This window comes from Corylus avellana, chromosome 3 (genome assembly GCF_965113065.1).
Source record: "Corylus avellana chromosome 3, dhCorAvel1.hap1.2, whole genome shotgun sequence".
Taxonomy (NCBI): Eukaryota; Viridiplantae; Streptophyta; class Magnoliopsida; order Fagales; family Betulaceae; genus Corylus; species Corylus avellana.
In genome coordinates this window covers 11,406,363-11,421,893 of record NC_142492.1, presented here as the reverse complement: position 1 = coordinate 11,421,893, position 15,531 = coordinate 11,406,363, and the positions used below count along the sequence as shown (strand labels likewise).

The window sequence follows — 15,531 nt, the reverse complement described above, 5'->3', positions numbered from 1 at the left end:
CATATGCCATTCGTGCACAAGCTTGAAAAATTTTTTTTAAAAAAAAAAAAGAAAAGAGTTTCTTTCTCACTCTAGATTTAAGAAATCATTAGCATAAGCTTTTAGAACATGGAATTTTCGATGAAGCAACAAGAAACCTTTTGTTGGACCAACAAATTAAGGAACAGCATAGTCGACAGCTTTTTTGTATCTATTATAATTTTTATGAACAATCTGGAGAAAATGAATTTGTAGGGGTATCTTTTCTAATAGGCCCAAAATAAATGGACTAATGAGGAGATAAGTGTATAGCAGTGCAATGATAGGAAATTGAACTAGTTTTTTAATCAATTATTCTAATATTGTGGTTTGGTCAAAAGATTAAGTCTTTGGAATAATTATAGGTGGGTGCTTATGTTTAATATAATATGCATTCTTTTCTATACTGCTCTCCCCATTATGTGAGTCGTATCTCTAGCTCATTCACATTTTTTTCATCAAACTATGAGGAGGGTTTGGCTTAATGATGATCAACTTACTGCATAATCATAGATTTTTGGTGCAAAAGAAATTAAAAAGGAAAAAAGAAAGAAAAAAGAAAATGGAACCTGTTGATATGTTGACATGATTCTCTTTCTTTCTCCTTTCTGTGACTCTTGTTAGATGCTTATTGAGTTATTGTTGTTTCTTTTAGGGTTTCCTTTTCCCATTCTTGATACAGTTATCTGATATATATATATATATATATATATATATATATATTATTGGTTATCATTCTTATGAATATAAAAATAAAAAAGGAAAATAAACTTCACTTAAGACTCCTGAACTATACTAGGCGTTTTAAGAAGACTCTCAAAATTTAAAAAAAACTCTCAAATTCACCTCCCTGAACTGTCAATTTGATGCAATGTACCCCACTGGTCAGATTATAAATGTTAAAAGTGATAAACATGACTTTTATACTACTGACTTTTTTATAAAATTTCAAATTTACCCTTAATTTCAAATTAATTTTTTTTAAGAAAACTCGAAGGGTAATTTGGTCTTTTTAGTAAGTTTCATTAAGGGTTAACATCTGAATCTGACGGAAGGGGGTCAATTGAATCAAATTGAAAGTTCAGAGGATTAAATTAAGAGTTTTTAAAATATGAGGGAGGTCTTTTCAAAACGCGTAGTAGCTCAAAGGTCTTAAGTAAAGTTTCAAAAAAAAAGAAGTAAATAAATAAAAAAGCCCTTCAAACTAACACTCGTTTGCGATAGAGCCCAACAATGTTCAAAATGTACTAAAGTAGCCCATTAAACTACCAAAGTGTGTCAAAAAGGCCACATCTTTTTTTATATTCCTATAATACCCCTATTCTTTTAAAAACTAAATAAAAAATAAACTAAAGTATTTTTTAAACAAAAAAAAAAAAAAAAAAAAAAAACCAAGAGAGGAATAAATACAAAATATATACTTTTTGAATAAATACAAAATTATTCACTGTAATTGGCTTAAATTATAAATCACTTGTGCAGTATAAAAAAATGGATTAATGCAAAATCAAAACATGTGGTTGGCTCAACTGGCAGCCAACCCTTTCCTTTTTTTCTTTTTTTTTTTCTTTTTTTTTTTTTTTAAAAAAAAAAGATTAATTTTTTAGTTTTTTATTTTATTAATTTTTTATTTTAGTTTTTAAAATAATAAGGGAATTATAGGAATAAAAAAAAAAAAAAAAAAACATGTGGCCTTTTTGACACACTTTGGGAGTTTAATGGGCTACTTTAGCACCTTTTGAACATCGTTGGGCTATTTAAAAAACGGTTATTAGTTTAGGGTTTTTTTTTTATATTTTTCCAAAAAAAAAAAAGTAGGGGGTTCTTTACTTCTTTTGCTTGGAAATGTACATATCTTCCTCTTTTTTTTTTCTTTTTTTTTTTTTTTGTCGTAAAGAAAGTGATGAAATCATGATAATGAAAGGTGACAAAATATAAATTAAACCCATTAAATTTATGTATTATTCTGATCAGCTTAAACTTTTGAGATAAATAATAATCTAATGTCGTATCAGAGTTGGTAAAAGTCTTGAATTCAAACTCTGTTTCAGTCGCAATCCCATTTCAAATATTAAATAATTTTAACGAAAGGGTTTTGAGTCTTTTGACAACTTTTTTGGCCAAGTGAAGAAGATATTTACAATTAATAGTCATTACTTATCTGCTTTGAGATCATTCACCTTCCATTTCATAGCATATATCCTGCAGATATTGTTCCAAAGACACACATGAATTTTAAAAGATTATGTCTTGTTTTGTGGAAAATAATGCTAATAAGGTGGTCAGCTGACACATGATACCTTTGCTTTAATTTAATTTATTAATTATGTGCCTTGATTGAGTTTCTTATAAGGAAATAATAATTAGTTAATACTCTAAGCATCGCCAAATTAGAACTTTAATTGGCAATGCCTGCCTTTGACAGCAAAAGAAAGATGCAGTTTTTCTTGCTTCAGATATAAGGAACAGCAAAATCCGTACGGCTTAACTGTCTTGTTAGAATATTTTCCATATATATTAGAATATTTTTCATGTTAAGCCATATTCCATCTTTAAGCCTCGGTGTAGGGTTCGTTTCGGTTTGCGGTTTTATAAAGTGTGATTTGAAATTATTTAAAAATTTAGTTAAGCGTTTTCGAATTGCGATTTAAAAAAAAAAAAACGCAATTCCAAACAATCTATTTTCTGCGATTTAGTTTAAAATCACTTTTTGTCTATGAAATCGCAATGTCAAACCTTCATAAATTATGTTTTGAGTGCATATGTTAGTGTTGTGTCACACATTAAAAAAGTATAAAGAAAATAGTAGATAATATACTTAATTTTTTTTTTTTTTTTTTTTTTAGGGAAAATCATTTGATCTCATTAATATAAAATTCAAGAGCACAAAAACTCTTACAAACAAGATCCTAGCCGAACCTAAAAGATCAAAGCCGAAGCTAAACAATTACACATCATAGAGGGCAATAACAAATAGATCTTATAATGAAGTCCTATCTATGAGTCTATGACGTCAAACATCCGCTAACTCATGACTAATCTTCAGTTGTAACAACAAATTTGCTCTCGGCAAACACAATCCAATGCATAAGTAGCGCTTATTCTTCGACCCTAGGATCAGAAAAACCATCTGCCGACACTCATCCTCCTTGACTCAAAAGCCAGGATACCATTTACATCCACAATCCCAAGGGTTTGGACCAAAACATTAGGCGAGCGGATCAGAGGACATAACCTTATTACAAACAGCAAGAAATACAAGCAAAATACAGGTAGATGACGAACATGGAAAAAACAACTAGAAAGCAGCAAGACAACACAACCAAAATACAGGGAAAAGCAAAACAACCGGAAAATAAAAAAAAACAGGAGCACATTAGGCGGATGTCGCCAGAAGAAAAGCCGATCGAGTGCTTGCCGGACACCTATGCGAGGAGGCGTTGGAAGCTCGACATGGTGGGGACGCGTGAAAAGACCCAGCAGAGGACGGTGAATGAAAAAGCGGGGCAGAGGAGATCGGTGGCGCACTAAAAAAAAAAGGGGGGGGACGTTTGAGTGAATCCCCCAAAAGCAGTTAACAATGACGGTCTTGATGGACGTAAACCTTTAATGTTGAACCACCTCAAAATCAAAATGATTATGGTGATTTCATATGTTAGGTAAGTACATGTTATTCCTATGTCCTTTTTTTTTTTTTTTTTTAATATTAATTAAATAATTAAATATATTTTTTTTATTAACTTAAATTTTTGGGATAAGTTGTGATTTAACATGGTATTAAAAAAAAAAAAAAAAAAAAAAAAAAAAAAAATTAACTTCAAACCTTGTCTTTGTCATTCACCTCTTTCATTTTTAGTTAAATATTTCACATATTTAAATCATCTTTTAAAAAAAAAATTAAATAAATATGTGCCCATATATACATATATGTATATAAAGAGATAACAATGTATATTTACGTGCTTGTACAAAAAATGCTAATTCCACCCTAGTTACATTTATATATATAAAGGTCATGTTTGTTAATTTTTATTTTTTTTAATTAAGATAAATAAATTTTAACAAATAACTTAAAATACAAAACACAAAACACTTCTAAAAACAATTTGTACCATAACATTTTTTTAAAACCAAAAATAAAAAGACACTTCCTATAACACGTTAATATACATACCTTGTATTTTGAACTTTATTGTTCAAAACTCAAAAGAGTAATACGCTCATTACACACCGACTGTAATGACACGTTTAAAATAACTTTCCATGTAATTAACAACAAAAAAAATAAAAAATAAAAGTCACTTAAAATACGTTACGTGTGAATGTATAAAAAGTAGTATTACTATGAACGTGTGAAGAGTAGTGTTACTGCGTGGCATGATACTATAGAAAGGGTGTGCCGCCCAACTACATGAACACTTGCAAATTGTGGTTCCAAGTAATCATTAGAACCGACGATTTGACAACACTAAAAAGGGTTGAAGCATAAACTACCACCTATACAAACATTCTTCTAGCATTGGAAATTCTTAATAATCATAAACAGGAGCACACTAGGCAGATGTCGGCAGCCGAAAGAAAAGTCGATCGCGTGCTTACTGGACACCGATGCGAAGGAGGCGTTGGAAGCTCGACACGGTGGGGGACGCGTGATAAGACCCGGCAGAGGACTATGGACGAAAAAGCGGGGCAGAGGAGATCGAAGGCGCACTCAAAAAAAAGGGGGGGGGACGTTTGAGTGAATCCCCCAAAAGCAATTAACAATGACGGTCTTGATGGACGTAAACCTTTAATGTTGAACCACCTCAAAATCAAAATGATTATGGTGATTGCATATGTTAGGTAAGTACATGTTATTCCTATGTCTTTTTTCTTTTCTTTTTTAATATTAATTAAATAATTAAATATACTTTTTTATTAACTTAAATTTTTGGAATAAGTTGTGATTTAAAATGGTATTAAAAAAAAAAAAAAAAAATTTACTTCAAAGCTTGTCTTTGTCATTCACCTTTCATTTTTAGCTAAATATTTCACATATTTAAATCATTTTTTTTAAAAAAAAAAAATTAAATAAATATGTGCCCATATATTCATATATGTATATAAAGAGATAACAATGTGTATTTATGTGCTTGTACAAAAAATTCTAATTCCACCCTGGTTACATTTATATATATAAAGGTCATGTTTGTTAATTTATATTTTTTTTAATCAAGATAAATAAATTTTAACAAATAACTTAAAATACAAAACACAAAACACTTCTAAAAACAATTTTTACCATAACATTTTTTTAAAACCAAAAATAAAAAGACACTTCCTATAACACGATAATATACATACCTTGTATTTTGAACTTTATTGTTCAAAACTCAAAAGAGTAATACGCTCATTACACACTGACTGTAATGACACGTTTAAAATGACTTTCCATGTAATTAACAAAAAAAAAAAATAATAATAATAATAATAAAAGTTACTTAAAATACGTTACGTGTGAATGTATTAAAAGTAGTATTACTATGAACGTGTGAAGAGTAGTGTTACTGCGTGGCATGAGACTATAGAAAGGGGTGTGCCGTCCAACTACATGAACACTTGCAAATTGTGGTGCCAAGTAATCATTAGAAATTTAGAATCGACGATTTGACAACACTAAAAAGGGTTGAAGCATAAACTACCACCTATACAAACATTCCTCTAGCATTGGAAATTCTTAATAATCATAAACAGGAGCACACTAGGTGGATGTTGGCAGCCGGAAGAAAAACTGATCGCGTGCTTGCCGGACACCGATGCGAAGGAGGCGTTGGAAGCTCGACGCGGTGGGGGATGTGTGAAAAGATCCGACAGAATACGGTGGACAAAAAAGCGGGGCAGAGGAGATCGGTGGCACACTCAAAAAAAAGAGGGGAAAGTTTGAGTGAATCCCTTAAAAGCAGTTAACAATGACGCTCTTGATGGACGTAGACTTTTATTGTTGAACCACCTCAAAATCAAAATGATTATGGTGATTACATATGTTAGGTAAGTACATGTTATTCCTGTCTTTTTTTTTTTTTTTAAGTATTAATTAAATAATTAAATTTATTTTTTTTATTAATTTAAAATTTTGAAATAAGTTGTGATTTAACATGGTATTAAAAAAAAAAAAAAAAAAAAAAACTTCAAACCTTGTCTTTGTCATTCACCTTTCATTTTTAGTTAAATATTTCACATATTTAAATCATTTTTTTTAAAAAAAATTAAATAAATATGTGCCCATATATACATATATGTATATAAACAGATAATACGGGCTTGTACAAAAAATTCTAATTCCACCCTGGTTACATTTATATATATAAAGGACATGTTTGTTAAATTTTTATTTTTTATTTTTTTTTAAGATAAATGCATTTTAACAAATAACTTAAAATACCAAACACAAAACACTTCTAAAAACAATTTTTACCGCAACATTTTTTTAAATCCAAAAATAAAAAGACACTTCCTATGTACATACCTTGTATTTTGAACTTTATTGTTCAAAACTCAGAAAAGTAATACGCTCATTATACATTGACTGTAATGACACATTTAAAATGACTTTTTACGTTAATCACTTAATTAACAAAAAAAAAATAAAATAAAAATCACTTAAAACACTTTTCGTATGAACGTATAAAAACTAGTGTTACTGTATAGCATGATACTATAGAAAGCATAGAAAGGGGTGTGCTGTCCACACTCCACGAACACTTGCAAATTGTGGTGCCAAGTAATCATTAGAACCGACGATTTGACAACACTAAAAGGGGTTGAAGCATAAACTACCACCTATACAAACATTCCTCTAGCATTGGAAATTCTTTGACTGATGTCCCCATTGGTGAATGAAATTCTCATTTTCAAATGTTATATATTCACACCATCCCAATTAAAAAAATAAAATAAATAAAACAATATCGTCGTCTCTTTTTGACTTGCGCTTTGGCCTTTTCCAATTTTGGGCACAATGGTTGTCTGATTAAGAAAAAAGAATATATAATTTGTCCAAACCAAACAAAACCCATATATGGGTTTACTTTCTTGCTGTTAAATTAGATTCAACATGATCATGTCTCTTATGATTCCTTTAGTGCGGCATCATATTTATGTTACACGAGTCAAATCCCAGGTGGACAACAAAAATTGTTCCTTTTCTTCATCTAAATCGATTGCTGCACTCACTAAAGGGAACCACCAGGTGTTACCCCCCCAGGTAAGTCTTTAAGCATATTATTTTTCGATCAATATCTCATATGCACCATATATATATATATATATATATGGGAATGCTAGGTACTGTTCTCTTAGTGTTTTTTGGTTTTTGGGTGGATATCATTTTCTAAAAACTGGGTAAGAGAAATAATTAAGGAACCCGTTAGGCCAGTTTCTATTTTTACTATTTTAGAAAGTAATATCCACTAGAATGAGAAGAATACGAGGAGAACACATTGTTTGGCAATGGGCATGTATTGGGGTTCTTGGTTTGGAGGTGATTAATGTGATATAAAAGTAGATAAAAAATTTGAATTTTTTGTATTGAAACGTGAAAGAGTTTTGGTTTATAGTAGGTTTTTTGTTTGAATAATAATAAAAGTAATAAGAAGTGATTAATGTGATAAATAAAAAGTAAGAATGTTGGGAAATTGGAAAAAAATAAAATAAAAAATAAAAAGAAGAAGAAGAAGAAAGAATTTGGCATGTCTTTTGCCAAACAAGGCCCTAGCATTTCTCATATATGTAATATACCCGGGTTTTTTTCATTACAGTAATTCTAATTACTCGTCTCTCGTCCTACTTTCATACCACTAGCTGGCTGATGTAGTAATGAACTTTTTTCTTTTTTTAATAAAGACGAGTCTAATGGCTAATGAATATTGCCACATTAGTCTACTGGTATAAGAGTGGTGTAGTTTAATGTTGGGACGTTTTTGCTGAATAATATATGATATAATTTGAGCCATTCTATAAAAATTCTTAGCGTATTAACTATGCGTGTTACTTGTCACAATTTTAGCCACATGTAACAATTTTAGAAAACCTAGGGTTTACGGTCACTAATTATTATGATTATTATTATTATTATTATTTTATTTTTTTGTGAGTAGTCACTAATTAATTAGTTTCTGCTATTATACATTAGATTAGAATTGGATTCCTTCCTTCAACAATCTGTCAATCAAATAACCCTTCCTAAGGTAGAAAAAGCAAACTATGTATCCAATCCAAACATGCCCTCAGATACATTATCATGGTATAGAAATGGTAGCTTTTAAAAGCAACTTTAAAGCTTAAGGTATATTATTATTTAGTCAAAGATGTCAAGCTAAATGTACAATATTAGTACTTTAGTGAGTCCTTGTAAGTGTACCTAATGCCATATTCCTATAGAGATCAAAGACTGGCTGGCCTTTTGTGTGGCTGCAAATGTCCTAGCAAAATTGTGTGATATTTGTCAAGTATAATCCAGAAATATTGATGTGGAATTGGGAAAAACTAGTGGAGATGGGAGTTTTAATGGTCAGTATCACTTGGTTAAAATATTAATTAAATAATTAAATTTATTATTTATTATCAGTATAAATTTTTAAAATAATTGGTAATAGTTTTACCAACACAAATTTCCTCCAAACTGGTTTGGAGGAAATTTTCTTTAATCTATTCTAATTGGGTTTCTAAAAAATTAATGTTTGGCTTCCTAGGTTAGTAAAATAACAATAAATGACTGTTAAAAATATTAAAGAAATATGTGAGAGATAACACTTAGCACTTATTAAAGTAGGTTGAAGAAAATTTTCTCAAAACTGGGCATATATTAAAGCAAAGATCTTGAATTCAAACCTTACTCTCTGTTATTTACCTCCCATTCATATTGGACCTCATTTATTTTCCGTTCACACGTGAGGAAGGACGTTATAATGTAAATTAAATGATTAAATTCATATATTCTTATTAGTTTAATTAGCTATTCATTTAAACTTTTGACTAGATAAGTAGTGATTTAACCCGCATAATAAAAACGGATCAATTTCTTTGAGATAAGTAATGATTTAACATGCGTGTAATGATAGTGGGGAGATTTCTTTTTAAGTAGCAAATTGTGCATGAGAGAGTTGCAAATTAAAGGAGATGATGTGGATTGATGGAGACAATATTTCTGTGCAAAGAGAATCGTCTACTCAAATACGTGGAATGTAAACATGCTACTCCAATGACAAAATAAAGAGGCATCTGTTCACTATAAATCTTGCTTTAAAATAAAGTTTATGATAAGTGACATTGATTACTTGCTAGAATCGTGAGTAACAAACCACCACTCAACCTTCTTCTTGGCTTTTAGGTCAAGAAATTATGGGAAAGAATCATTTTAATTATATTTATCGTTTAATATTTACTAGCCTATATATAACCAGCTTTATGCGCATGTTTTTGTCTTAAATTCTTGGAAAAAATTATATTTAATCTTTAGGGTTTCGTTTGATTTGAATTTTCAATTTCAAGACGTATTTATGTGACTTTGTCGTCAAAATTAAAGTTTTTCATATGTTACATGTGTTTTATTTGACATGTCAACATTCACCTCAACACTCTAATGCAATGTAACGCTAATGGAACCAAAGTCTTTTGTTACTGTGGGTTTGCTTTTTAGGTTCTCAGGTTTTGTGTTTTTTTAAGTGTTACGTGTCAAATCAATGATATATATATATATATATATTTTGTGGGGTCTTTTGTTTTGTTTTTATTTTTTATGAATGACTTTAACACTTGTTAACGTGACACTGCATTGAAATATTTATCATATGTCAAATGAGACATGTAACATATGACAAATCGTTAACTTTGACAATAAAGTAATAAAATACTTATTTTAAACTGCTTCCTCACATTGAACGATTACATGGTGTTAAGCAAAACATATGAATTTTTTTTTTTTTTTTTTTTTTTTTTGAAATGACTACTTATTTTAAACTTGAACAAAACCTAAGGTCTATATTTTTTAAATTGAAAACTTAATGACTAAATTCAAAACGAAACCTATTGGCTAAACATGATTTGTCCCTAAATTCTTCTTAAGAAATTTTTAGTTTGACAAAGCTGCCTCTTCCAGAAATCAAATACATAACACATAAAATTGCATCTTTACAAATAGGAAAAAACAAAACTTTTCTAAAAACAATTATACTATCAAATTATAAAAAATAAAATTAGATTTTAACAAAGGAAAATCTGTTCCTGAGTTGATTTCACATTTTTTTCATATCATATATATATATATATATATGCGTAATAATAATAATAATCTTAACCCAATTTGTGTATTTTTAAATATTATTAAGGGTTAAATACTCTATACCCCCTTGTGGTTTAGTTGATTTATTTTTTCCTCTCTAGGGTTTGATTTTTATCACATGAGGTCCTTGACACCTTGTGATTTGATAATAGACCAAATTAGTCATTCTGTCAGTTGACTGTTAGTTGACTTAACGGAAATCCACATGGACCAATCAAATATTGACACGTAGCACCTACTTAAATTTTTTTTTTTTTTTAAAAAAAAAGAAAAAAAATTGGGGGTAGCTCCTTGGCCATTTGGGAGCCACCCTCTTTGGCCATGGGGGTGGCCCGTGGCCTGGCCACCCCCATCTGGTCGGATGGGGGTGGCCGAGCCACCCCTTGGACACCCTTGGAGCCCAAGGGGGTGGCTGAAACCACCCCCAATGGGTACTGCGGGTGGCCAACCACCATTGGGGGTGGTTTTGGCCACCCCCTAAGCTCCATGGGGGTGGCCGAGCCACCCCCAGTACCCACTTGGGGTGGTTTCGACCACCCCCACCGGCCAGATGGCCCATGGCCAAAGAGGGTGGCTCCCAATTTTTATTTTTTTTTAAATGCATTTTTTTTTTTAATTTAAAAGAAAAATAAAAAAATTTTAAGTATGTGCCATGTGTCAACATTTGACTGGTTCACGTGAACTTCCGTTAAGTCAACTAACGGTCAACTGACAGAATGACTAATTTGGTCTATTATCAAAATCACAAGGACTTCCTGTGATAAAAATCAAACCCTAGGGGGAGAAAAATAAAGGAACGAAACCCATGAGGGTATTTAGTATTTAACCCTATTATTAAAGAGTAATAGAATAGTATTTTAAGCAAAATTTTGTTTTTTCATAAATACTTAGCCAAAAATAAAAAGATTATGTAACCTAATTTGTGTATTTGTAAATAATATTAAATAAATTAACTTTAATATTATGAGAAATGCCACTTACTATTCTCAAATCCTTCTCTCATCTTCCTTTTTTGAAAGTTAACCATTAGATTTGTAGGACTTACACCTTTACTTATGTGTGTCCTACAAATCCAATGGTTGATTTTCTAAATATGAAGATAAAGAAGAATAAGAGAATGATGAAAGAATATTAAATAACATTTATTTAATAGTATTTATAATTATTTTAATAGATAACGTTCTTCATCCATAAATACTTAGCCAAAAATAAATACTAAACGCACGTTTCACTTAAAATGCTTAGGGTTTGTTTGAGATTGTGTTTGAGGGGGGTAAAAGTGCTTTTAATACTCAAAAAGTCCGTTTGAAGAAAAAAATACTCGTTTGATAAAAAAATTAGAAGTGTTTTTAAAGGTTTAAAAAACTTAGAAATTACCAAAACACATTTTTGGCAAAAGCTTAAAAATGAAGCTTTTGCTCAAAAGTTATTTTTAACTTAAAAACTCTATTTCTTAAACACAATCTCAAACAGGCTCTTAGAAGTTACTATATGTACATTTTACTTTATAAAATTTTTTTTTTTAAAAAAAAAACACTTGTTGCAATTTTAGCCAATTCTCTTTAAAGATTTGGCCATACTTACATAGATCTAGAATAAATTCACTTAAAACTATGCTATGCAGCCGACGTCTAGGATAACTCACTCTATCGACATTGACTCGACAATAACTATTTATCTTTTAACAGCTCCACTCATCTATTAATATTCAATGACATAACACTAACTAAGCTCACAGATAGTACCAAGACATTTTAATACAGCCCACAAATCGCCCCTTCTACGACTTGACTATAAGGTTGCAACTTATTTGATCCTATACTCGATGAGCTGCTTTTGATCATATCCTTGATGTGGTAGTGGCTCAAATATCAAATGATACAAAGTTTGAGTAAAACTTACCTTTGAAAACCGGTTTACAAAAGGATGATGTCTCATAGCTTATATATACATGGTTAAAATTGTGCTTAAGCTAAATAAAACACTTAAGATCATAACAAATTGTTTAGTGGCTTACGTGACAGTAACATGTGATTGCAACGTCCCTAAGGGACATGTAGTACCCTAGCAGCAGTACTCTTAGCAACCAATGAACGTGAAAACCAAAATATTGCTGATAAAAGAACAAATTTAACTCAACTAATGCAAGTATATTTCCCTTTGAATTTGAAATTCTCTATCCTCCAATTCCATGGCAAGCTTTAGACAAATTTAACGTCTAGTAAACACAGGATTCACAGCATCCATCTAGAGCATGTGATTCGAAACATTGGTCAATATGTTGGGCCATTACTAGAAAGTTTACGGTCAATTGACCTGTAAGGCTTATTAAAATGTCTAGCAATATTCTAAAATGGTATCTTGAACAAAAGAAAAAAGAAAAAAGTATCAAATTTAAATATTTCAATCACATTGTTTAGCTATTATTTATTGATTATTATGTTGTTTTTTAAGGTTAAATCCAAAAAACTTTCTTGTGGTTTTCTTGTTTTATCAAAACACTCCATGAAATTTAAAAATCAATAAAACTTAACCTAAACAATGATTAAATTTATAAATTAATTTAGAATATAAATTAAATGATTAAATTTCTCATTTCATATTAGTTAAAGCTATTGGGATAAGAGATTATTTAACATGGTATCTTAGTAAATGTCATGAGTTTGAACCTTATCTTTGTCATTTATCTCTTATTTCAATTAAATTTTAAAAATAAGTCGTAATTGAACGAAATTAATCATTGGACTTTCTGAATTTATAATATATACGTACTTCAACCATTTGCCATTTTGTCACTTAAATAATAATAAAAAAAACCCACTTAAGACTTATAAAAACATTTCCACATATATACATATCTTTGCCATGTTGGCGTATCCCTAAATTATGAAGAAAAAAAAAGGGTGGTGTGAGAAAATCTTCTATGTGTTGATGAGGTTCTCCGGCAATTTACCTCCCATTTTCACGGAGCTACGTTACGGAGGGGGAAGACGGCGGAGAGTCATTTTAGTATTAAACAATGTTGTAGCATCCAAAAAGCATAAGCAATGTTGTAGCCAAGAACCACTAGTGCTCACTCAATTCAAACTTCCAAAGGACAATAAAAAGTCATTAATCTTATTATTTGTCACCAAATATACATATATGACACAAATAGTGTCCCACAAAAAGAAAAAGAGAGAGAGAGAGAGGGAAAAAAAAAAAAAAAAAAAGAAGAAAAAAGAAACCAAAAAGAAACCCTACCAGAAATTAACTAACTCCTGCTAGTCTATAACTGCCCAATTAACTACAACTTTAATCTCAGCAACATGTGGCGACTTATTTCAGGAAAAAAAGCCTTTCCCAGCTACTTTTTGCTTGAGAAAAAAGGCTTCCTAGTCATGTACTCTGGACAACCTATCCTATGAAACATCCTCCTGGGAAATCAAAATCCATAGTACTGCAACTGTGTGGCTCCAAAGGTGTTCACAAACTCCCCAATTCTCACTGTTCCATTCTCTTCATGCAATCCCTCAAGCTGCATACAAAAATGAATCAACTCTATGCCTAGAAAATGCTATCGATTATGAATAATCGTAACGGATTATCGACGTTTAGAAAGCCGTTGCGCTAACGAACAAGCAAAGAAGTAAAAGAAGCATTAAAATGCAGAGAAAGTTGTTACCCAGAGATCATCTTCGTCTTCAACACTGGTTGAGCATGCAGCCTTGGGAGTGTCACCGGGTTCGTCGTTGCGTGCGAATCTACCACGTATGCGGGGTCGGTTGTCGGCTAGTGTTTTTCGGCATGCATACTTGGTGCCAACACAAAGAACAGAAAAGCCAACCACATTTAGTTTAGATTAATCAAAAGCAATATTAACACACTTTGTTTAAGTATATTCATGTTAGATTATTATTATTACTAAGCTTTTTTTTTTTTTTTTTTTGCGAAAAAGAAAAGAAAAGGTAAAGTTTTGTCTTTAAACCAAACTGGTTATACCTTATTCATCCCCCCCAAAAAAAAAACGAAGAAAAAAGAAAAAAACAAACTGGTTATACCTTAATGGTCTTGTTGAAGTTCCTCTGGTTTCTTTTGGCTCTGTATTTGGAAATCCTCTCTTTTCTCTCTTCTGCACTGTAACGGCCTACTTTGAAATTCGTTTCCTCAATGAATGAGCTTTCTACGGCCAAAGAGCTGGAGAAGGACCTCTGGGTGGCATGGGGTGCTTTGGTGGTCTGATAATCAAGGAAGATATTTAGATTGAAAAACAGAGGGAAAAAAGAGAGGAAAAAAACAGAGGAAAAAAAAGAGTTATTCTGACCTGCAAATCTCCTGTGCTGCAAACCCTCCTCATTTGGCCACCAAAAATCTCCTGGTTCTGGAAACTGGGGGACTCCATGAGAGTGTCAAAGCGAGGCTGAAAGAGAAAGCCTGTCTTTGCATCAAAAGAATTACTGCTGTAGCTCCTCTGCATCAACTTAGCCACATTCTCAGCCCCTCCTCCACCGCTGTAACTGTGGGGAAGAAAGGCCTGGTGGTTGAAAGAAGACTCAAAACCCATTTGACATTCCTCGTTCTTGACCTCCAAACCTTCCAATCCAGACATATTCCCCAACCCGTTATCAAAATCAGAACCATTCTGCAGCCACTGCAAGGGGGTAGTCTGGTAAAGGTTCAAGCTCTCAAATTGGTGGCTGGGAGAGGAAGAGAGGAGTGTAGAAGAATAGTGGTCAAAGGAGTGAGATTCATCAACTGGGTTCTGCTGGTTTTGGCTGTCTGAAATTGCCTGGAAAATATCAAGGGGTGAGTCAGGGATGAAGGTCAGGTCTCCATCAGAGGAGACCATGTCTGAGCTTGAATGGCGGTAGAAAGGGTCGTGATCAAAAAGAAAGAGATCAGAAGACATTGAAACCCAATTCTTCTTCTCTGAAATCCAACTAGAAAACAACCAAAACAATTAAAAAAACCAAAAAAAAAAAAAAAACACGATAAAATCCCACGAGCAAGCAGTGTTTGTTGCTGATATAAAATAATTTATAGCAGCAAAATATATGTTTCTTTCTTTCTTTGGTGGCTATTTTGTCTGGGTATTTGGTTCTGAAACGGCAACAAAGCAAAACTGACACTTGGGTTCTGATTTGTTTATTCAAGGCTTGGGATTACTAGAGCTACAAGACAAAGAAAAGCCATTTCTCGTCTCTCTCTCTCTCTCT

The 15,531-nt window shown here is 31.6% G+C and overlaps 1 protein-coding gene across 1 annotated transcript; it reads right to left on the bottom strand.

Moving 5' to 3' along the window:
• Positions 1 to 13,585: 13,585 nt before the first annotated feature.
• On the bottom strand, positions 13,586 to 15,258 carry LOC132176501 (CCT motif family protein). Its single transcript, XM_059588733.2, has 4 exons — positions 14,640 to 15,258; positions 14,377 to 14,553; positions 14,001 to 14,129; positions 13,586 to 13,853 (listed from the first exon to the last, which is right to left on the bottom strand). The coding sequence occupies exons 1-4, from the start codon at positions 15,222 to 15,224 to the stop codon at positions 13,761 to 13,763; spliced, it is 984 nt and encodes a 327-aa protein (XP_059444716.2). The 5' UTR covers positions 15,225 to 15,258; the 3' UTR covers positions 13,586 to 13,760.
• Positions 15,259 to 15,531: the final 273 nt, after the last annotated feature.